This window comes from Cottoperca gobio, unplaced genomic scaffold (genome assembly GCF_900634415.1).
Source record: "Cottoperca gobio unplaced genomic scaffold, fCotGob3.1 fCotGob3_316arrow_ctg1, whole genome shotgun sequence".
Lineage (NCBI taxonomy): Eukaryota > Metazoa > Chordata > Actinopteri > Perciformes > Bovichtidae > Cottoperca > Cottoperca gobio.
In genome coordinates this window covers 124664-146754 of record NW_021166924.1, presented here as the reverse complement: position 1 = coordinate 146754, position 22091 = coordinate 124664, and the positions used below count along the sequence as shown (strand labels likewise).

The 22091-nt window shown below is 44.3% G+C and overlaps 1 protein-coding gene across 3 annotated transcripts; it reads right to left on the bottom strand.

Annotated features, from left to right (window-relative positions):
* Positions 1–1420: 1420 nt before the first annotated feature.
* On the bottom strand, positions 1421–15837 carry galr1b (galanin receptor 1b). Of its 3 annotated transcripts, XM_029427387.1 has the most exons (4): positions 15051–15837; positions 14410–14475; positions 13948–13973; positions 2387–2590 (listed from the first exon to the last, which is right to left on the bottom strand). In XM_029427387.1, the coding sequence occupies exons 1-4, from the start codon at positions 15738–15740 to the stop codon at positions 2524–2526; spliced, it is 849 nt and encodes a 282-aa protein (XP_029283247.1). In that variant the 5' UTR covers positions 15741–15837; the 3' UTR covers positions 2387–2523. The 3 variants fall into 3 exon arrangements, with proteins under 3 accessions (XP_029283243.1, XP_029283246.1, XP_029283247.1); XM_029427383.1 differs by lacking the exon at positions 13948–13973 and having other exon boundaries at positions 1421–2590; XM_029427386.1 differs by lacking the exons at positions 13948–13973; positions 14410–14475 and having other exon boundaries at positions 1421–2590.
* Positions 15838–22091: the final 6254 nt, after the last annotated feature.

Genomic DNA, 22091 nt, shown 5'->3' with positions numbered 1-22091 from the left:
CCATGCAGTACTGTGAGTATATCTGCAGTACTGTGAGTATCTCTGTAGTACTGTGAGTATCTATGCAGTACTGTGAGTATTGTTGCAGTACTCTGAGTATCCATGCAGTACTGTGAGTATTGTTGCAGTACTGTGAGTATATCTTCAGTACTGTGAGTATCTCTGTAGTACTGTGAGTATCTATGCAGTACTGTGAGTATTGTTGCAGTACTCTGAGTATCTATGCAGTACTGAGTATTTCTGTAGTACTGTGAGTATATATGCAGTACTATGAGTATCTATGCAGTACTGTGAGTATTTCTGCAGTACTGTGAGTATCCATGCAGTACTGTGAATATCCATGCAGTACTGTGAGTATATCTGCAGTACTGTGAGTATCTCTGTAGTACTGTGAGTATCTATGCAGTACTGTGAGTATTGTTGCAGTACTCTGAGTATCCATGCAGTACTGTGAGTATTGTTGCAGTACTGTGAGTATCCATGCAGTACTGTGAGTATATCTTCAGTACTGTGAGTATCTCTGCAGTACTGTGAGTATCCATGCAGTACTGTGAGTATTGTTGCAGTACTTCGAGTATATCTGCAGTACTGTAATTATATCTGCAGTACTGTGAATATATCTGCAGTACTGTGAGTATTGTTGCAGTACTCTGAGCACTCTGAGTATCCGTGTACTGACAGTTTCATGCTATTTTCCTGGTTTCCTTCACAAACAATTAAAATGCATTAAAATCAAAAAATGTTGGTGATATTTTATATTTCTCAGAAAAAATATTAACCCTCACATTTAGAATAAAGAAAATAATGACATTTACTTTAATTAAAACTTTATTACAAATAAAAGACAACAGCGGCATTATTTATACAAACATTTAAAGTGTTAAAAATGAATATCTGGTAGTTTGGTGATTGGTTGGTTAAAATACTTAACTCAGTGAAAGTTGAAAATAATATGAATAAATAACGATTTTCGGTCAGTTTTTACCCTGGACATCAGAGGGTTACAGTCTACATGTGGGAATGTGGAGAAATAAAACCTGATTCATCACAGTTACCGATAAACACTGAATGTAATGTGAATTAAACAGACGATGTAAATATGGATCAATATTCAGGAGGTTTCACGTCACTGAGTGGTGACTTTAACAAGTAAAACTGTAAATCTATAATCTGAATTACACGATTGTGATTATTATTAATGTACGTTTAAAAAGTTAGATAAATTATTGATCAATCTGTCATTGTTCCTTTTAATCCATGTTTCAGTCAATGAAAGAGTAAAAAAACAAGAAAACTAATATATATATATATATATATATATATATATATATATATATATATATATATATATTCAAATATAAATAAATAAATAAAATTGAAATAAATGAAAGTACACTTTCTTATAAAATAAATCCTGAGGTGACAGAAAATAATTAATATGTCCATTTAAACTCAACTATATTTGTACATTTGAATTACATATTTGAATTGCTTTGTGTGTATTATACTTTTTTTATACCAACAAATATTTACTACATATCATATACATTATTTAATTTGGTAATTTATTTATTTATTTGTGATCTGTCGGGTTTGGTCCTCTGTATACTTTTATATTTAATAATTAAATGTTGAAATGTTCGTGTTAATATTAGACCCTCAATGTCCAGAAAATAAGAAAAAACCTAAATTTAAACTGTTGTGTTGAAGAACATAAACTTGAGAAATGTATCTTTCAGCAGGGGAAACTAAGAACACCCAAAGATTTAAATATAAAACGTAATAACAGAAAATTTAAACATATGCTAAGTCCCTCATATGCTGTTTCTTTAAGGGTTGGGGAAACCTTTTTTATCAAAAATAAACTATTTAAATGTGTAATCTCGTCACTTTGTATATAAGGAAACACAATTTATAATGATACTGCATTTATAATTTTCCATTTCTCAAAAGATAATAACTGTTGTTTTTATTATCAAACATTAGTTTATAATTTTAGCTTTAATATTTGTTTTATCTTAGTAACTAAATGAAAAAACAGTGCTGATCTTTCTGAGCTGAGACATCCTGATCCCCTCAGTGTTTAATACTGTCCCTAATGAACCTCCATAACCGGACCAGTGCAGTCAGCAGCCGATCGATCGCATGTGGTCCTGATGTCATGTGACCCACATCCTGCTGTAAAAAACTCTGTTCAGATTCAGCACTCCCTCAGGTTTCCACTGCAGGAAATGAATGTGCTCTAGTTTTTTGTGTAATCACGTCCCTTGTTCCTTCATATGTTGGTGGTGGAGTGCGTGTTGGAGAAGTTCTCTATGCGGAAGCGAACCACCTTGCCCCTAGGCGGTGGGTATATTAAGCGACAGGTAAACACCTGGTGGCAGGCCTTGCGGAAGTTCTCAGACAGGAAGGCGTAGAGGATGGGGTTTACGCAAGAGTTTCCGTAAGAAAGGCAGTGGGAGATAATGCGAAAGGCAAAGGAGGCGTCATTCAGGGGAAACGTGCCGAACTCCACCCACATGGCTATGATGTGGTGGGGCAGCCAGCAGATAGTGAAGGCAGAGACGACGAGGAGGACCGTCTGAACCGTCTGTAGGAGAACAGAGAGGAAACATTAGTTTGATTGTAAAGGGTGTGTTAAGGGGGCAGAGGGGTGTTACAGATTAATGTTAATAATAACACTCACCAAACACTACCAGGATACTCCCAAAATACTACCCGAATACTCCCCAAATACTACCCGAATACTCCCTAAACACTACCCGAATACTTCCCAAATACTACCAGGATACTCCCCAAATACTAACCAGATACTCCCCAAACACTACCAGGAAACTCCCCAAACATTACCCGAATACTCCCCAAACACTACCGGAATACTCCCCAAACACTACCAGGATACTCCCCCAAACACTACCAGGATACTCCCCAAATACTACCAGGATACTCCCCAAACACTACCAGGATACTCCACAAATACTACCAGGATACTCCCCAAACACTACCAAGATACTCCCCAAATACTACTTGAATACTCCCCAAATACTACCCGAAAACACCCCAGACTTTACCAGAATACTCTGCAAATGCTACCAGGATATTCTCCAAATACTAAACGAATACTCCCTAAATACTATTAGGATACTGCCCAAATACTATTAGGATACTCCCCAAACACTATCAGGAAACTCCCCAAACACTATCAGGAGACTCCCCAAACACTACCAGGATACTCCCTATATACTACCAGGATACTCCCAAAATACTACCAGAAAACTCCCCAAACACTATCAGGATACTCCCCATATACTACCAGGATACTCTCCATATACGAGCAGGATACTCCGCAAATACTACCAGGATACTCCTATACTCCTGTTCCTATATCTCTCAGTAGTGACGACTTCATGAGCTTCTTTAACGATAAAATTATAATTATTAGAGACAAAATTAATCTCCTCCTGACCTCAATTGGTAATGACTTAACTTCAACTGTTGGAATTTTAAAAACATCTGTAACTCCTGAAATATATCTAGACTGTTTTACTCCAATCAACCTTAACCACTTCAACTTCAACAATCTCATCGTCTAAACCATCAACCTGTCTTTTGGACCCGATTCCAACTAAACTGTCTCTATTATCTGGCTACGTACCAAAATCCTTTAAAGTAGCTGTAATAAAACCACTTCTTAAAAAGCCTGGTCTTGATCCAGAGGTTTTAGCCAACTATAGGCCGATATCTAACCTTCCCTTTCTCGCTAAAATCCTTGAGAAAGCAGTCGCAAAACAGTTGTGTGACTTTTTACATAATAATAGTTTATTTGAGGTTTTTCAATCTGGATTTAGAGTTCATCATAGCACAGAGACGGCACTGGTGAAAGTTACCAATGACCTTCTATTGGCATCAGACAAAGGACTTGTCTCTGTTCTTGTCTTGTTAGACCTCAGTGCTGCTTTCGACACTGTTGATCATGACATTCTACTACAGAGACTGGAACATTGTGTTGGCATAAAAGGAACCGCACTAAGCTGGTTCAAGTCCTATTTATCTGAGCGATTTCAATTTGTACTTGTTAACGATAAATCTTCCATGACAGCCAAAGTCAGTCTTGGAGTTCCGCAGGGTTCTGTACTTGGACCGATTCTATTCACCTTATATATGCTTCCTTTGGGCAATATTATAAGGAACCACTCTATAAACTTTCATTGTTATGCGGATGATACCCAATTATATCTATCAATTAAACCAGATGAAACCAATCAATTGGCTAAACTTCAAGCATGCCTTAAGGACATAAAAACTTGGATGTCTAGCAACTTTTTGATGTTAAACACAGACAAAACTGAAGTTATTATACTTGGCCCTAAACGCCTCCGAAACGCATTTTCTAATGACATAGAAGCTCTGGATGGCATTAACTTGGCCTCCAGCACCACTGTAAGGAATCTTGGCGTCATCTTTGATCAAGATCTGTCGTTTAACTCCCACATAAAACAAATCTCAAGGACTGCCTTCTTTCATCTACGTAACATTGCAAAAATAAGACACATCCTGTCTCAAAATGATGCAGAAAAACTAGTCCATGCATTTGTTACTTCAAGGCTGGATTACTGCAACTCATTGTTATCAGGTTGTCCCAAAAAGTCGCTTAAGACTCTTCAGTTGATTCAAAATGCAGCGGCACGTGTATTGACTAGAACAAGGAAACAGGATCATATTACTCCTGTATTAGCTGCTCTGCACTGGCTCCCGGTAAAATACAGAATAGAATTCAAAATCCTTCTCCTGACTTACAAATCAATTAAAGGTCAGGCTCCAGCATATCTTAAAGATCTCATAGTACCTTATAAACCAACTAGAGCATTACGCTCCCAGACTGCAGGGTTACTTGTGGTTCCTAGAGTCTCTAAGAGTACAATGGGAGCCAGAGCCTTCAGCTATCAAGCTCCTCTCCAGTGGAACCAGCTTCCAGTTTGTGTTCGGGAGGCAGACACACTCTCCACATTTAAGAGTAGGCTAAAGACTTTCCTTTTTGATAAAGCTTATAGTTAGGGCTGGCTCAGGTTTGCCCTGGATCAGCCCCTAGTTATGCTGCTATAGGCTTAGACTGCCGGGGGACACCTCCCTGCTCTCTTCCTTCTCTCCCTCTCTCTTCTTCTCCCTCTCTATCTGTATGCATTTATGTAAATGTATGTTACTAACGCACCATCCGGGGTATCATCCCCGGAGTGTCTGTCTCTCATGTGGCAGGTTGCCACTGATAAAGTTTACGTCAGGATCATGAATCGTGACAGCGCCTGCTGACCTGGTCCTGCTGGACACCGGGAAGCCTTATTGACATTTTCCTGGATTCATCCAAACTTTCTATTTCTTTTTTTTCCAACACAACATAATTTCTGTCAAATGTTGTATTTGTACTATGTTGTTTATCCTGTACACACGACATCTATTGCACGTCTGTCCGTCCTGGGAGAGGGATCCCTCCTCAGTTGCTCTCCCTGAGGTTTCTTCCATTTTTTCCCTTTTAATTTTGGGGTTTCTTTTAGGAAGTTTTTCCTTGTGCGATGTGAGGGTCTAAGGACAGAGGATGTCGTAACCTGTACAGTCTGTAAAGCACACTGAGACAAATGTATAATTTGTGATATTGGGCTATACAAATAAATTTGATTTGAATTTGATTTGATTTGATACTCCCCAAACACTATCAGGATACTCCCCATATACTACCAGGATACTCCGCAAATATTATCAGGATACTCCCCAAACACTATCAGGATACTCCCCATATACTACCAGGATACTCCGCAAATACTACCAGGACACTCCCCCGATTAAACTAGGATACTCCCCAAATACTATCAGGATACTCCACAAATACTACCAGGATATTCCACAAATACTATCAGGATACTCCCCAAACACTTCCAGGATACTCCACAAATACTATCAGGATACTCCCCAAATACTACCAGGATACTCCCCAAATACTACCAGGATACTCCCCAAACACTATCAGGATACTCCCCAAATACTATCAGGATACTCCCTAAATACTATCAGGATGTAACTTCTGTAAACTATTTAAAGTTGAATACACTCTGGTGGATCATCTCTCTGTAGCAGGTTGAATTTTACAGTAATAATGTGAAGCCAACCAAAAACAGAGTGATGGTTTAGCTCACATCACACACTATTATTCAGACACAAAGGTGCCGATTTATAGGCTTTTATTTTTTCAGGTTACAATCAGGAAACTAATGAGGATCAAAGTTTTAGTCTTTTCTGAAGATTATATTTACAGTTTCTAACAAATACCTCGACTTGTGGTTGATCCCTAAACACAAGTGACGGTAAAATTGAAAGGAAATGCAATAAAAAATAGAATAAAATAAACAACGAGGAAACCTCTGAGTCTTCACTGTGACTCATCTCCAAACTTGTTGACATTTACACCCGCACATTTCCACTGTCTGTCTGCACCAGTTATTTATTCAGTCTGTGTGCAGATTTATATTTAATCTGTTTAAAAAGAGACTCTTCTCCTACACAAACAACTGTGATATCAGGCTCCAAACTTCCACTCAGCAGCACTCAAAACCTCTTAGATCCTCCAACGGCTGCGTCACTGTTCAGGAACGTTATAAAAGTGGCTCTCTGTCTGTCAATACAGGCAACAAGGGAAGGCGTTTCGTGTTAAAGGCAGGAATCAAGGGTCAAAACCGGGAAAGCCGTCCAATCAGGAAACAACTCTGATGAGGGGCAGGAAGTCCAAACATCAGGTCGAGGTTCAAACACATTTCAGAAGCCAGGTTTCAGATTACAGGTGCAAGAAGCACCTGGAGCAACACTTGCCGTGTGCAGAGAAACTTTCTTTTTTTGGCTTGTGGCTTTCATTAATAAATGACCCTGCTCTATTAGAGGCTTTACAGTTTCTAAATGGTAACTTTGCAGGCCTGAAATTCACACTAAACTACACATATCCTCGACAGACACATAACAATAAATCTGTCATCTTCCTCCTTTTACACCATCAGATTAGAAAACACTTCTTCATGCCCAAAGCTTCCATCACATTTTAGATCCCAGACCTGTGGTCTGATTATGAGAAATGAGTCAGAGACAGAGACTGGTGCTGCGTTCACTAGCTGTGTCTCAATTCAGGGGCTGCAGCCTTCGGAGGCTGCATTTGTAGACCAATTACGTCACAGTGGCCGCTACAGGGGTGTCCATTTCGGCTGACTTCTTCTAAATTTTGCCAGATTTGGAGGATACATCTGATGTATACTTCACGGCCTCAGGTATCCCAAGATTCATTGCGCGCCCAGAGAAGTTTTTTTTCGATGAGAAATGGCGCCCCTCGACCCAGCAGTAACGGCAAATGGATATACTTTTAAATGTAAGTATTGGGTTTCAACTAGCTCGAATAGCTAACGATACTAATGATATAAAATCAAAGGACCTTAAAACATAAAACTTTCGCTAAAATGACGGTTGAATATCACTTAAAAAGTCCAGTGCAAGTGTCCGGATTGATTATACATGTTTTATTATTTATAATATGTGTACTTATTAGATGAAGGCAGAAGAGACGAGAGGAGGAGAGCTGAGAGAGGATGGAGAGCAGAGAGAGGAGAGCAGGGAGAGGAGAGCAGGGAGAGAATGGACTCTTCTCTGATGGAGAAACTTGTTGAAAAATGGAATGTAAATGAATTGAAATAAATAATATATATAATGATGAATATATTGTGTATTTAATTTACATGAACTATAAATAAAAATGATTGAAAACTTGAAAATTGATTTCAAGGTTCAAGAAGGATTTATTGTCCATCCATCCATCCATCGTCTACCGCTTATCCGGGATCGGGTCGCGGGGGGCAGCAGCTCCAGTAAGGAACCCCAATCTTCCCTTCTCCGGGCCACATCCTCCAGCTCCGACTGGGGGATCCTGAGGCGTTCCCAGGCCAGTGAGGAGATATAATCTCTCCACCGAGTCCTGGGTCTTCCCCGGGGTCTCCTCCCAGCTGGACGTGCCTGGAACACCTCCCTAGGGAGGCGCCCAGGTGGCATCCTTACTAGATGCCCGAACCACCTCAACTGGCTCCTTTCAACGTAAAGGAGCAGCGGCTCTACTCCGAGTCTCTCACGGATGGCTGAGCTTCTCACCCTATCTCTAAGGGAGACGCCAGCCACCCGTCTGAGAAAACCCATTTCGGCCGCTTGTACCCGTGATCTCGTTCTTTCGGTCATGACCCAGCCTTCATGACCATAGGTGAGGGTAGGAACGAAGATCGACCGGTATATTGAGAGCTTTGCCTTCTGGCTCAGCTCTCTTTTCGTCACAACGGTGCGGTAAAGTGACTGTAATACCGCCCCCGCTGCGCCGATTCTCCGGCCAATCTCTCGCTCCATTGTCCCCTCACTCGCGAACAAGACCCCGAGGTACTTGAACTCCTTCACTTGGGGTAATGGCTCATTCCCTACCCGGAGTAGGCAATCCACCGGTTTCCTGCTGAGAGCCATGGCCTCAGATTTGGAGGTGCTGATCCTCATCCCAACCGCTGCACACTCGGCTGCGAACCGATCCAGTGAGTGTTGAAGGTCATAGACCGATGATGCCATAAGGACCACATCATCTGCAAAGAGCAGCGATGAGATCCTCAGGTCACCGAACTGCAACCCCTCTCCTCCACGACTACGCCTCGATATCCCATCCATGAACATCACGAACAGGATTGGTGATAAAGCGCAGCCCTGGCGGAGGCCAACATTCACGGGAAACGAGTCCGACTTACTGCCGAGTATCCGGACACAACTCTCGCTTTGGGCGTACAGGGATTGGATGGCCCTCAAAAGTGACCCCCTCACCCCATACTCCCGCAGCACCTCCCACAGTATCACCCGGGGGACCCGGTCATACGCCTTCTCCAGATCCACAAAACACATGTAGACCGGATGGGCGTACTCCCAGGCCCCCTCCAGGATCCTTGCAAGAGTAAAGAGTTGGTCTGTTGTTCCACGACCAGGACGGAATCCGCATTGTTCCTCTTCAATCAGAGGTTCGACTACCGGCCGAACCCTCCTTTCCAGTACCTTGGAGTAGACTTTACCAGGGAGGCTGAGAAGTGTGATACCCCTGTAGTTGGCACACACTCTCTGGTCCCCCTTTTTAAATAGGGGAACCACCACCCCGGTCTGCCAACCCCTAGGCACTGTCCCAGACTTCCACGCAATGTTGACGAGGCGTGTCAACCAAGACAGCCCCTCAACACCCAAAGCCTTCAGCATTTCTGGACGGATCTCATCAACCCCTGCGGCTTTGCCACTGTGGAGTTGTTTGACTACCTCAGTGACTTCCATCAGGGAAATTGACGATGATCCCCCATCAGCTTCCAGCTCTGCCTCAACCATAGAGGGCGTGTTAGTCGGATTCAGGAGTTCCTCAAAGTGCTCCTTCCAGCGGCCGATAACCTTCTCAGTTGAAGTCAGCAGGGTCCCACCCTTGCTGTACACAGCTTGGATGGTTCCTCGCTTCCCCCTCCTGAGGTGCCGGATGGTTTTCCAGAAGCACCTTGGTGCCGACCGAAAGTCCTTCTCCATAGCTTCTCCGAACTTCTCCCACACCCGCTGCTTTGCCTCTGACACGGCAGAAGCTGCCGCCCTTCTAGTCCTTCGATACCCTGCAACTGTTTCCGGAGTCCTCCCGGATAACATAACCCGGAAGGACTCCTTCTTCAGTCGGACGGCTTCCCTGACCACCGGGGTCCACCACGGTGTTCGAGGGTTACCGCCCCTTGAGGCACCTAAGACCTTGAGACCACAGCTCATCACCGCAGCTTCAGCAATAGAGGTTTTGAACATCGCCCACTCAGGTTCAATGCCCCCAACCTCCACAGGGATGGCTGAAAAGCTCCGCCGGAGGTGTGAGTTAAAGATCCCCAGGACAGGGGCTTCCTCCAGACGTTCCCAGTTCACCCGCACTACCCGTTTGGGTTTACCAGGTCTGTCCAGAGTCTTCCCCCACCCCTTGATCCAACTCACCACCAGATGGTGATCAGTCGACAGCTCCGCCCCTCTCTTCACCCGAGTGTCCAAAACATGCGGCCTCAGATCAGATGATACGATTACGAAATCGATCATTGACCTTTGGCCTAGGGTGCTCTGGTACCACGTGCACTTATGAGCATCCTTATGTTCGAACATGGTGTTTGTTATGGCCATTCCATGACTAGCACAGAAGTCCAACAACAAACGACCGTTCGGGTTTAGATCAGGGAGGCCCTTCCTCCCAATCACGCCTCTCCAGGTGTCTCCATCGTTTCCCACGTGTCGTTGAAGTCTCCCAGCAAGACTACGGAGTCCCCTACTGGAGCCACCTGCAGGGCTCCATTCAGGGTCTCCAAGAAGGCCGAATACTCCGAACTGCGGTTTGGGGCATAGGCACAAACAACAGTCAGAGTTTTCCCCCCCATAACCCGAAGGCGTAGGGAGGCGACCCTCTCGTCCACCGGGATAAACTCCAACGTGGCGGCGCTCAGCCGGGGGCTAGTGAGTATCCCCACCCCGGCCCGAGGCCTCACACCTTGGGCAACTCCGGAGAAGAATAGAGTCCAACCCCTATCCAGGAGTACGGTTCCAGAGCCAAGACTGTGCGTGGAGGTAAGCCCCACCAGATCCAACTGGTAGCGATCCACCTCCCGCACTAGTTCCGGCTCCTTCCCCCACAGAGAGGTGACGTTCCACGTCCCCAGAGCCAGCCTCTGCTGCCCGGGTCTGGTCCGTCGAGGTCCCTGACCATCACTGCCACCCGTGTGACAGCGCACCCGACCCCAGCGGTTTTTCCCATGAGTGGTGGGCCCACAGGATGGATGGATGGGAGGCACCACGTAGCTTCTTCGGGCTGTGCCCGACCGGGCTCCGTGGCAAACCCGGCCACCAGGCGCTCGCTGTCGGGCCCTCCCTCTGGGCCTGGCTCCAGACGGGGATTTATTGTGTACATATAATTTAATTTAATTTAGAAAACTACCTATCAATGCATGGAAATGAATGATCGAAAAAAATCATTCAACAATGATTGAATGATTATTATAAACAGAAAAATGTTATAAAACAATATAACATTTGCAGTATATACAGATAAAGTTTGCTGTTGGACTTGGATGGACTGGTGTCTCCTGATGCATCATGTGGTGGGGGGGGTCTCCAGAGTGTGTATGAGATGCCCCTCCACCTTCTAAAATACATTATCGCCGGTGATAAAGCATATCTTCGATCAAGATTGAAAATAAAAAATAAAAGTATTATCTCTGGTTCCGTTCTCTGGAACAAAATGTTAAAGTGAGCATCAACTGCGCTTGATAACTTCTGAGAGTTGCTAGGCGACGGGAGCGGCAAAAGGTAGGGGCGTAAACAGCTGGTTACGTACCAGGAAGTCCCCCGTAGACTGGACCGTCTCATTTCGTAGACCGCTCGGTTCAGCCTTCGAGGCATACGGAGGACCCGGCCTCTAAAGATCCCGAAGGCTGCGTCCTCCGAAGGATGCAGCCCCTGAATTGAGACACAGCAACTGACAACACATCACATCTACAAACAGAGACCGGTGCTGCGTTCACTTCAGATTATAAAATCTGTCTCTGATATATATAATATTAACAACATAAAAATAATATAAACAATATAAATATAATATTAACAATACAAATATAATATTAACAATATAAATATCTAAACAGATATTAACGTGTTGTTTAAACGCACTAAGCAATAAATTCATGTTTTTCCATTAAAGCTTAAAGCTCATAAAAATACCGACGTCGGGAAATGGGAACATCTGAAAAGCACCTGAATGCACCATTAGTCCATGTTTTCTCACTTTTTGGTCTCCAGCAGCTCCTGAGGGAAATATTATCTTGTTATCTGTCACCAACAATTAAAGGCCAAGTGTGTGGTGTGGAGTTAGTTATTATCAAGTCCCACATGAGGTGTTGTCAGGTTTAGATATTAAATAATTGTTTATATGACTGTACCTTGGTCTCACCTTCTTCATTAGTTTTGTGTAAAGAACAATAAAAACCTTCATCATGATTTACTGTAAGGAGACGATCCTGGAGGAAAATTAATAACTTGACAGGTTATTAAAAACATTTCCTCATCATATTGAAAACAACGGAGTCCAGGTGTCAGATCAGGATACATGATGGGACAGTCAATGTTATAAAAGTAAAGTAAGAAGTGTAGTGTCAGTGTTAATCTCTCTTCAGACTCTGAGGGAATCTCCTCTATTCTTAGTCCTGCTGTCTAAATATTTACCCAGCAGCCTTTGTTGCTGCTCCACTGACCCGAGGAGCTGCTGTTCCAGGACGTCTGCACACTGTCAACCAGGGTGGCCCCTCGCACTGTCCGGCTCATCAGCCGGATCTAACCTGTGGCTCCGCAGTCTCGTACAGATAAAAGGACAGGAAACAATCCGATCCATCGGAATCATAAGCCTCCGAAGTTATTCATTCCTTTTTTCTGATGGACTCTGCAAACTGTGCGGCCGACATCAAACTCTGCGCCCAACATCAAACTATGCGCCCGACTTTAAACTCTGCGCCTGACATCTAACTCTGCGCCCGACATCAAACTATGCGCCCGACATCAAACTCTACGCCAGACATCAAACTCTGCGCCTCCGCACCCGACATCAAACTCTATGCCGGACATCAAACTCTGCGCCTGACATCAAACTCCGCGCCTGAGATCAAACTCCGCACCCGACATCAAACTCTGCGCCCGACATCAAGCTATGCGCCCAACATCAAATTCTGCGCCCGACATCAAACTCTGAGCCCGACATCAAACTCTGCGCCCGACATTAAACTCTGCGCCCGACATTAAACTCTGAGCCCGACATCAAACTCTGCGCCCGACATTAAACTCTGAGCCCGACATCAAACTCTGCGCCCGACATTAAACTCTGAGCCCGAGATCAAACTCTGAGCCTGACAACAAACTATGCGCCCGACATCAAAAAGCACTTTCTTCCAACAAAAATTCAATCCTTTCTCCACCCCCAAAAAACTTTTCTCTATCTTCTCCATTCTCCACCCTCTTTGATCCCCCTAGTACCCCACCTCCTTATTCTCTCCTACTCTGTCAACTACTTTGTAAAAAGATAAATGACATATGCTCTTCATTCTCCAACTTACCGATTGACATCAACTGTTCACCATCCATATCACTTCCCCCCACTCTAACTTCTTTCTCCCCCTCTCAGGTGAAGTTCTATCCCTCGTTACCTCTGCCCCCCCCCCCACCACCTGCCTTCTGGACCCTATCCCCTCTCACCTTCTCCAGTCTATTGCTCCTGACCTCCTTCCTTTTCTCACCATCTCATCAACACCTCCTTAACAACTGGTTGCTTTCCAAACAATCTTAATGAGGCAAGAGTGAACCCTCTCTTAAAGAAACCCTCACTCGACCCCTCTGAAGTCAACAACTACAGACCTGTCTCTCTTCTTTCTTTTCTTTCCAAAACACTTGAGTGTGCAGTCTTTAATCAACTCTCGTCTTACCTTCACCAGAACAACCTTCTCAATCCGCACCAATCTGGTTTAAAGGCTCAACTCAACTGAGACTGCCCTCCTAGCTGTCACTGAGGAACTTCACAATGCTAGAGCAGCCTCCCTCTCCTCTGTTCATCCTTCTGGACCTTTCTGCTGCATTTGACACCGTGAACCACCAGATCCTCCTCTACACCCTCCAAGAACTAGAGTCTCAGGCTCTGCTCTCGCCCTGCTCGAATCCTACCTAAAGGACCTACAGGGTAACTTGGAGTGGGGCTCTGTCGGACCCTTGTCAACTTCCGGGAAAGGGCTATCCCATGCAAGACCTCACCCTAACCCTAACCCCATTGATGTCAGAACAGAAGACAGTCTTCACACCTGCAGACTGAACACTCACCTGTTTCCACTGCAACTTGCCGAATGCTAAAAAAAAAAAACGTATGTTGCACTTACATTGGTTTGGCTTTTGTAACATTTGTAGCTAATAGTTGAATTTGTATTATATTGTTTCTGTATGTTGCACTTTTGTTTGGCTTATTTGAAGCTGATGTATGTGATGTATGTGATGTAGATTCTTGCTGTTCGGAGTTGTATCTTCAGGATTGTTTGCACTTATTGTCGCATTGGACAAAAGCGTCAGCTAAATTAACTGTAATGTAATATAAAGGAGAAGAAGAAGAAGAAGAAGAAGAAGAAGGAGAAGAAGGAGAAGAAGGTGAAGGAGAAGAAGAAGGAGACGAAGAAGGAGAAGAAGGAGAAGGAGAAGAAGGAGAAGGACAGGAAGAAGAAGGAGACGGAGAAGAAGGAGAAGAAGAAGGAGAAGGAGGAGAAGAAGGAGAAGAAGAAGGAGGAGACGCACCTTTCTTTTTGAGCGCTCGGACTTCTTGGACATGTTCTTCATCTTTTTATGAAGATGAAACAAAACCTGAAATAAATGAAAATCAGAATCGTGAAAAACTAACGATAACTTTAATCTGCTATTTTGACAATAAAGATAAATAATTGTTACTGTTTATTTTGGGAATAAATATCTCTGATCATTTGTTCTAATAGAAATTTAAAATATATCAAGTTATTTGTAAAATGTTTTCTAATGATCAGCTCTAAACATAAATATATGTCTACACATGAAAACTCTCTTAGACTCACTTCATGCAAGTCCAGACTTGCATTTTGTATGATAAATATTGTTAACATATATATTATATCAATAATATATCACCGAGCCCTGAAAGTGAGCAAAACCATTGTGTCTTTGTGAATTAACTTTACTAAAGTTATTAACTCTTGAATCACTTTGTGTTTTATTTTGAAACTTCACACCAGTGTTCTCAGTGCTGGTGTCCTGCGCACTTGCCGTGGGGTTTTACGCACAGTTTTAATGGCCATCAGGACTTTGCGCGCGCCCTTTGGTCCCTCTGCTCTGATATTAATCTGTGTTTTACAGCTGCCTCGAGTCAAACATTATCCCGTTAAATAAACTCTTTTTTTTGCACTGACCCTGGTGTAGCAGCAGCAGATGAGCAGCAGCGGCAGCAGGTACCCGAGCAGTAGGACGGACACCTTGTAGGACAGTCTGGAGGCTCCGGACCACTCCTCCCAGCAGAAGGTGCTGTTGGGGGCGTTGGGGTGGCTGGTGAGGAACTGGTGCTGGGCTACCGGCACCGAGCATACCACAGACAGAGTCCAGATCACGCACACCCCGGCCAGCGCGTTTCGGCGGCTCCGGACGCACGGAGACTTCTTGGAGCGCACCACCGCGATGTAGCGGTCCACGGACATGGCCGCCAGCGTGAAGATGCTCACCAGCATGCTGACGGTGGAGAAGTAGTGTCCGAACCTGCAGAGGAAGGCTCCGAACACCCACTGCGGCAGGGAGTAGATGGTGGCCTGGAAGGGGACACAGAAGAGCAGGAAGCTGAGGTCCGCCACGCTCAGGTTCAGGATGAAGATGTTGGTCGGGTTGCCGGAGCGCCTCCCGCTTCCTCCTCCAACACCTCCGTACTTTACCTTCCCGATCACAAGTATCACCAGAGAGTTCCCCACTACCCCCACCACGAAGATCAACCCGAACACTACCGGCACGATCACCGCCTCCAGCCCGGGACCGCCGCCGCCACCCGGCGCCTCGGAGCGGTTGGACTCCGGGAGTTCAGCCCAGCTGGAGGACTTGTTTCCCGGCAGCAGCATGTTGGAGCTCTGCAGGGAGAGCCGGAGGGTCAGAGCAGAGAGGCACTGACTGACTGACGGACCGTGATCGGGATCACAGGAGCAGGACTCTGCTCGATACACGGTAACGTAACGGAAGCACGGTGCACAATTTCCTGTCAGGGGATTTCAAAGTAAAACCTACTCCGAGCCAGTCAGACTCACAATGAAACAACGTATTTCATCAGTAGACAGAAAAATAATCTCCACCTATTTAATAAATAAAATTAAACTTAAAGTAAAATTTCCTGCAGAAATGTCTTTAAAGTCTGTTTTCATTCTCAAATCTGCAGATCTGCTGCTTTTCTGTTTTATTTTAAAGTGAAGATCTTTGGACTTTTAAATAGATCAGGCCTCTGAGAAACTATGATGGACATTTTATACACCAAACCATTAATGTAGAAATGAATCTGCATATAAATCACAATGAAAATAATCTTTATTTGCAGCTAAGTGCATTTACCAACGACTGTACTTAAGTTTTCCGGTACTTGTACTTTACTTGTATTTTCCATTTTCTGCTTCTTGATACTTCTGCTGCTCTGCATCTCAGAGGGAAATATTGCAGATAAAATCTGCAGATATTCTATTGAAGATTCATGTTTTCTGGTTCTTACTTGAATTAAATTTTCAAATAGTTTTTGTTATTTGGTAGCTTAAACTTTGTAACTTTAGCATCTTAACATTGCACGTCGCATCATTTTAGAAAAAATAAAATAAAAATGTATTTATAGCTGCAACCTTTTAGTTTGAGTTTATTTCAGAAGGGACAAGACGAATGAATTAATACTTAAGCTATAAAAAATGCTTTCTGACATTATTTCATAGTTTCTGACCATTTTAAGTAACTCGTGTGATTTTAAGTTACTCGTGTGATTTTAAGGCTTATGGCTCCTGAACGTCGGAGCTACAGAGTTTGACGTCAGTAACTTTTGGTTTATTTCTGTTTAGTGTTCTGTTAAATCTTCATGTTAACAAATCACTGCTTTTCTTAAACAAGAAAATAAATGTGTTTCCAGCTATAATAAATGTTAGTTCAGCCTTCTTCTTCTCTCACACTTATTCCTACACTTCCTGAAACAGAGGAAACTCCTGAACAAATTACATTACTTCCAGAAAAATTAGATTAATGAGGACGTTTAACGAGCAGCTGGAAACAGAGTTTTACAACTTTTTTATTTTTCCTTTTCAAATCAAATCAAATCAAATTTATTTGTATAGCCCAATATCACAAATTATATTTTTTTCTCAGTGTGCTTTACAGACTGTACAGGTTACGACACCCTCTGTCCTTACACCCTCGCATCGCACAAGGAAAAACCTCCTAAAAGAAACCCCAAAATTAAAGGGGGAAAAATGGAAGAAACCTCAGGGAGAGCAACTGAGGAGGGATCCCTCTCCCAGGACGGACAGACGTGCAATAGATGTAGTTTGTACAGGATAAACAACATAGTATAAATACAACATTTGACAGAAAACAATGTTCTCAAAAAGGCTTCCTGGTGTCCAGCAGGACCAGGGCAGCAGGCGCAGCCACGATTCCTGATCCTGATGTAAACTTTATCAGTGGCAACCTGCCACATGATGAGTTAGTAACATACATTTGCATAATGCATACAGATAGAGAGGGAGAAGAAGAGAGGGAGGGGAGGAGAGAGAAGAGAGGAGAGTCCCGCCTTGACTACTGCAACTCCCTCCTCGCTGGACTGCCTGCATGTGCCATTCGACCTCTACAGCTCATCTAGAATGCAGCAGCCCGACTGGTCTTCAATCTACCCAAGTTCTCCCACACTACACCGCTTCACCGCTCCCTTCACTGGCTACCAGTGGCGGCCCGAATCTGCTTCAAGACTCTGGTGCTGGCCTACCGTGCTTTGAATGGATCAGCCCCTTCCTACATCCAGGCCATGGTCAAACCATGCACCCCAGCGCGTTCACTTCGCTCTACGTCGACCAATCGGCTCGCCACTCCCTCACTACGAGTGGGATCCAGATTTCCCTCAAACAAAACCCGACTGTTTGCTATCCTGGCTCCAAAATGGTGGAACGACCTCCCCATTGATGTGAGAACAGCAGACAGTCTTTACACCTTCCGGCGCAGACTGAAAACTCACCTGTTTCGACTGCACCTCGGCGAATGAAGAAAACTAAATAAGTGTACTTTGTATGTTGCACTTGTATTGGTTTGGCTTTTTTATAGTTGAAATTGTATTCTATTGTTTCTGTATGTTGCACTTATGTTGTTGCACTTCAAACTGGCTATTTGAAGACAGTGTTCACTTATACGATTGTACCTATTTGAAGCTATTGTACTGACAAGATTCTTGCTGTTTGGATTGTTGGATTGTTTGCACTTTTTGTACATCGCTTTGGGCAAAAGTGTCAGCTAAATTAACTATAATGTAATGTAATGTAAAGGAAGAGAAGGAAGAGAGCAGGGAGGTGTCCCCCGGCGGTCTAAGCCTATAGCAGCATAACTAGGGGCTGATCCAAGGCAAACCTGAGCGAGCCCTAACTATAAGCTTTATCAAAAAGGAAAGTATGTAGCCTGCTCTTAAATGTGGAGAGTGTGTCTGCCTCCCGAACACAAACTGGAAGCTGGTTCCACTGGAGAGGAGCTTGATAGCTGAAGGCTCTGGCTCCCATTGTACTCTTAGAGACTCTAGGAACTACAAGTAACCCTGCAGTCTGGGAGCGCAATGCTCTCGTTGGTTTATAAGGTACTATGAGATCTTTAAGATATGCTCGAGCCTGACCATTAATTGCTTTGTAAGTCAGGAGAAGGAGTCCTTCCGGGTTATGTTATCCGGGAGGACGCCGGAAACAGTTGCAGGGTACCGAAGGACTAGGACGGCGGCAGCCTCTGCCGTGTCAGAGGCAAGGCAGCGGTTGTGGGGGAAGTTCGGAGAAGCTATGGAGAAGGACTTTCGGTCGGCACCAAGGTGCTTCTGGAAAACCATCCGGCACCTCAGGAGGGGGAAGCGAGGAACCATCCAAGCTGTGTACAGCAAGGGTGGGACCCTGCTGACTTCGACTGAGAAGGTTATCGGCCGGTGGAAGGAGCACTTTGAGGAACTCCTGAATCCGACTAACACGCCCTCTATGGTAGAGGCAGAGCTGGAAGCTGATGGGGGATCATTGTCAATTTCCCTGATGGAAGTCACTGAGGCAGTCAAACAATTCCACAGTGGCAAAGCCGCAGGGGTTGATGTGATCCGTCCAGAAATGCTGAAGGCTTTGGGTGTTGAGGGGCTGTCTTGGTTGACACACCTCGTCAACATTGCGTGGAAGTCTGGGACAGTGCCTAGGGGTTGGCAGACCGGGATGGTGATTCCCCTATTTAAAAAGGGGGACCAGAGAGTGTGTGCCAACTACAGGGGTATCACACTTCTCAGCCTCCCTGGTAAAATCTACTCCAAGGTACTGGAAAGGAGGCTTCGGCCGGTAGTCGAACCTCTGATTGAAGAGGAACAATGCAGATTCCGTCCTGGTCGTGGAACAACGGACCAACTCTTCACTCTCGCAAGGATCCTAGAGGGGGCCTGGGAGTACGCCCATCCGGTCTACATGTGTTTTGTGGATCTGGAGAAGGCGTATGACCGGGTCCCCCGGGTGATACTGTGGGAGGTGCTGCGGGAGTATGGGGTGAGGGGGTCACTTCTGAGGGCCATCCAATCCCTGTACGCCCAAAGCGAGAGTTGTGTCCGGATACTCGGCAGTAAGTCGAACTTGTTTCCAGTGAATGTTGGCCTCCGCCAGGGCTGCGCTTTATCACCAATCCTGTTCGTGATTTTCATGGATAGGATATCGAGGCGTAGTCGTGGAGGAGAGTTGGTGCAGTTCGGTGACCTGAGGATCTCATCGCTGCTCTTTGCAGATGATGTGGTCCTTATGGCATCATTGGTCTGTGACCTTCAACAGTCACTGGATCGGTTCGCAGCCGAGTGTGAAGCGGTTGGGATGAGGATCAGCACCTCAAAATCTGAGGATTGCCTACTCCGGGTAGGGAATGAGCCTTTACCCCAAGTGAAGGAGTTCAAGTACCTCGGGGTCTTGTTCGAGAGTGAGGGGACGATGGAGCGAGAGATTGGCCGGAGAATCGGAGCAGCGGGGGCGGTATTACAGTCACTTTACCGCACCGTTGTGACGAAAAGAGAGCTGAGCCAGAAGGCAAAGCTCTCAATATACCGGTCGATCTTCGTTCCTACCCTCACCTATGGTCATGAAGGCTGGGTCATGACCGAAAGAACGAGATCACGGGTACAAGCGGCCGAAATGGGTTTTCTCAGACGGGTGGCGTCTCCCTTAGAGATAGGGTGAGAAGCTCAGCCATCTGTGAGAGACTCGGAGTAGAGCCGCTGCTCCTTTACGTTGAAAGGAGCCAGTTGAGGTGGTTCGGGCATCTAGTAAGGATGCCACCTGGGCGCCTCCCTAGGGAGGTGTTCCAGGCACGTCCAGCTGGGAGGAGACCCTGGGGAAGACCCAGGACTCGATGGAGAGATTATATCTCCTCACTGGCCTGGGAACGCCTCAGGATCCCCCAGTCGGAGCTGGAGTATGTGGCCCGGAGAAGGGAAGATTGGGGTTCCTTACTGGAGCTGCTGCCCCCGCAACCCGATCCCGGATAAGCGGTAGACAATGGATGGATGGAAGGAGAAGTATTTTGAATTATATTCTGTATTTTACCGGGAGCCAGTGCAGAGCAGCTAATACAGGAGTAATATGATCCCATTTCCTTGTTCTTGTCAATACACGTGCCGCTGCATTTTGGATCAACTGAAGAGTCTTAAGCGACTTTTTGGGACAACCTGGTAACAATGAGTTGCAGTAATCCAGCCTTGAAGTAACAAATGCATGGACTAGTTTTTCTGCATCATTTTGAGACAGGATGTTATTTTTGCAATGTTACGTAGATGAAAGAAGGCAGTCCTTGAGATTTGTTTTATGTGGAAGTTAAAAGACAGATCCTGATCAAAGATGACGCCATGATTCCTTACAGTGGTGCTGGAGGCCAAATGAATGCCATCCAGAGCTTCTATGTCATTAGAAAATGCGTTTCGGAGGCGTTTAGAGCCAAGTATAATAACTTCAGTTTTGTCTGTGTTTAACATCAAAAAGTTGCTAGACATCCAAGTTTTTATGTCCTTAAGGCATGTTTGAAGTTTAGCCAATTGATAGGTTTCATCTGGTTTAATTGATAGATATAATTTGGTATCGTCCGCATAACAATGAAAGTTTATAGAGTGGTTCCTTATTATATTGCCCAAAGGAAGCATATATAAGGTGAATAGAATCGGTCCAAGTACAGAACCCTGCGGAACTCCAAGACTGACTTTGGCTGTCATGGAAGATTTATCGTTAACACATACAAATTGAGATCGCTCAGATAAATAGGACTTGAACCAGATCTGACAGCTGAATTGAATCTAAGGAAAACATAAAGTTTAATAAAAATCACTGACTTTGTGTCAGAAACACAGATTTATACAAACAAACCTGCAGAAATGTTCTTTTTGTTGACATATTACAGCCTTTAAAAGGAGTTAAAATGTTGGATATCTCTTAGTTTCACTCTTCTTATTGTTATTATTATTATTATTATTATTATTATTATTATTATTATTGGTGTTGTTGTTGTTATTATTATTATTATAGCATGCAGGTGTGTATTATTAAGAGAAACAATATTTGACTTACATGAACAAAAATTATTGAGAATTTTGGATAATAAGAAATAGTAATACTAAAATATGATATGATTTTGACATAAATCAGAATAATTTGACAATAGATTTTATAGTATTAAAAAACATAAAGAGAAAAGGTTTGGAGCTGTTGCAGGACTTCCTGGTTAAAGTTAAACCTCTATCCAACACAACATTTAAAGTGCATGGGGAATTAAATAAATAATAAAGAGGCAGATTTATTTACAACATACCCAACAGTCAGTAATCAGCATGTGAGCAGGTTTGTGTGTGTGACCAAGTGCAGCAAACAGCAGCTGTGTCAAGGAAGGGGGGGGGGCTTTATATGTTGAACCACAGCGAGAATAACCGTACGTCAAGCTGCAGACACACAAAGAACCAGAACACAGATGGGGAGGGGGCGTCACACCAGAGATACAGAGTGTCCCAAGATAATATGATGTATAAGATATCAAAGTCAACCTCTTGAATGAGAGACAGGAGCAATGAAGGACAGTGCAGTAAGTTATTTAACTCCATAAATCACTAAATCCTGTCAACACACAGAACTTAGTGCATCTCCTGCATGTAGTTAGTGTACGTGTATAACATGAGCTGTGAGTGACATGTGAACAAAGCCCTCTGCACA

Bases quoted from the DNA above. Each gene is read 5' to 3' on its own strand.
- galr1b (XM_029427383.1), bottom strand. From the start codon at position 15,740: ATGCTGCTGCCGGGAAACAAGTCCTCCAGCTGGGCTGAACTCCCGGAG. The intron at 14,476-15,050 runs GTCAGTGCAAAA...CATTTATTTCAG, and splicing joins TCTGCTGCTGCTACACCAGG to GTTTTGTTTCATCTTCATAA. The intron at 2,591-14,409 runs GTGCGTCTCCTC...GTTCTCCTACAG, and splicing joins CCGAGCGCTCAAAAAGAAAG to ACGGTTCAGACGGTCCTCCT.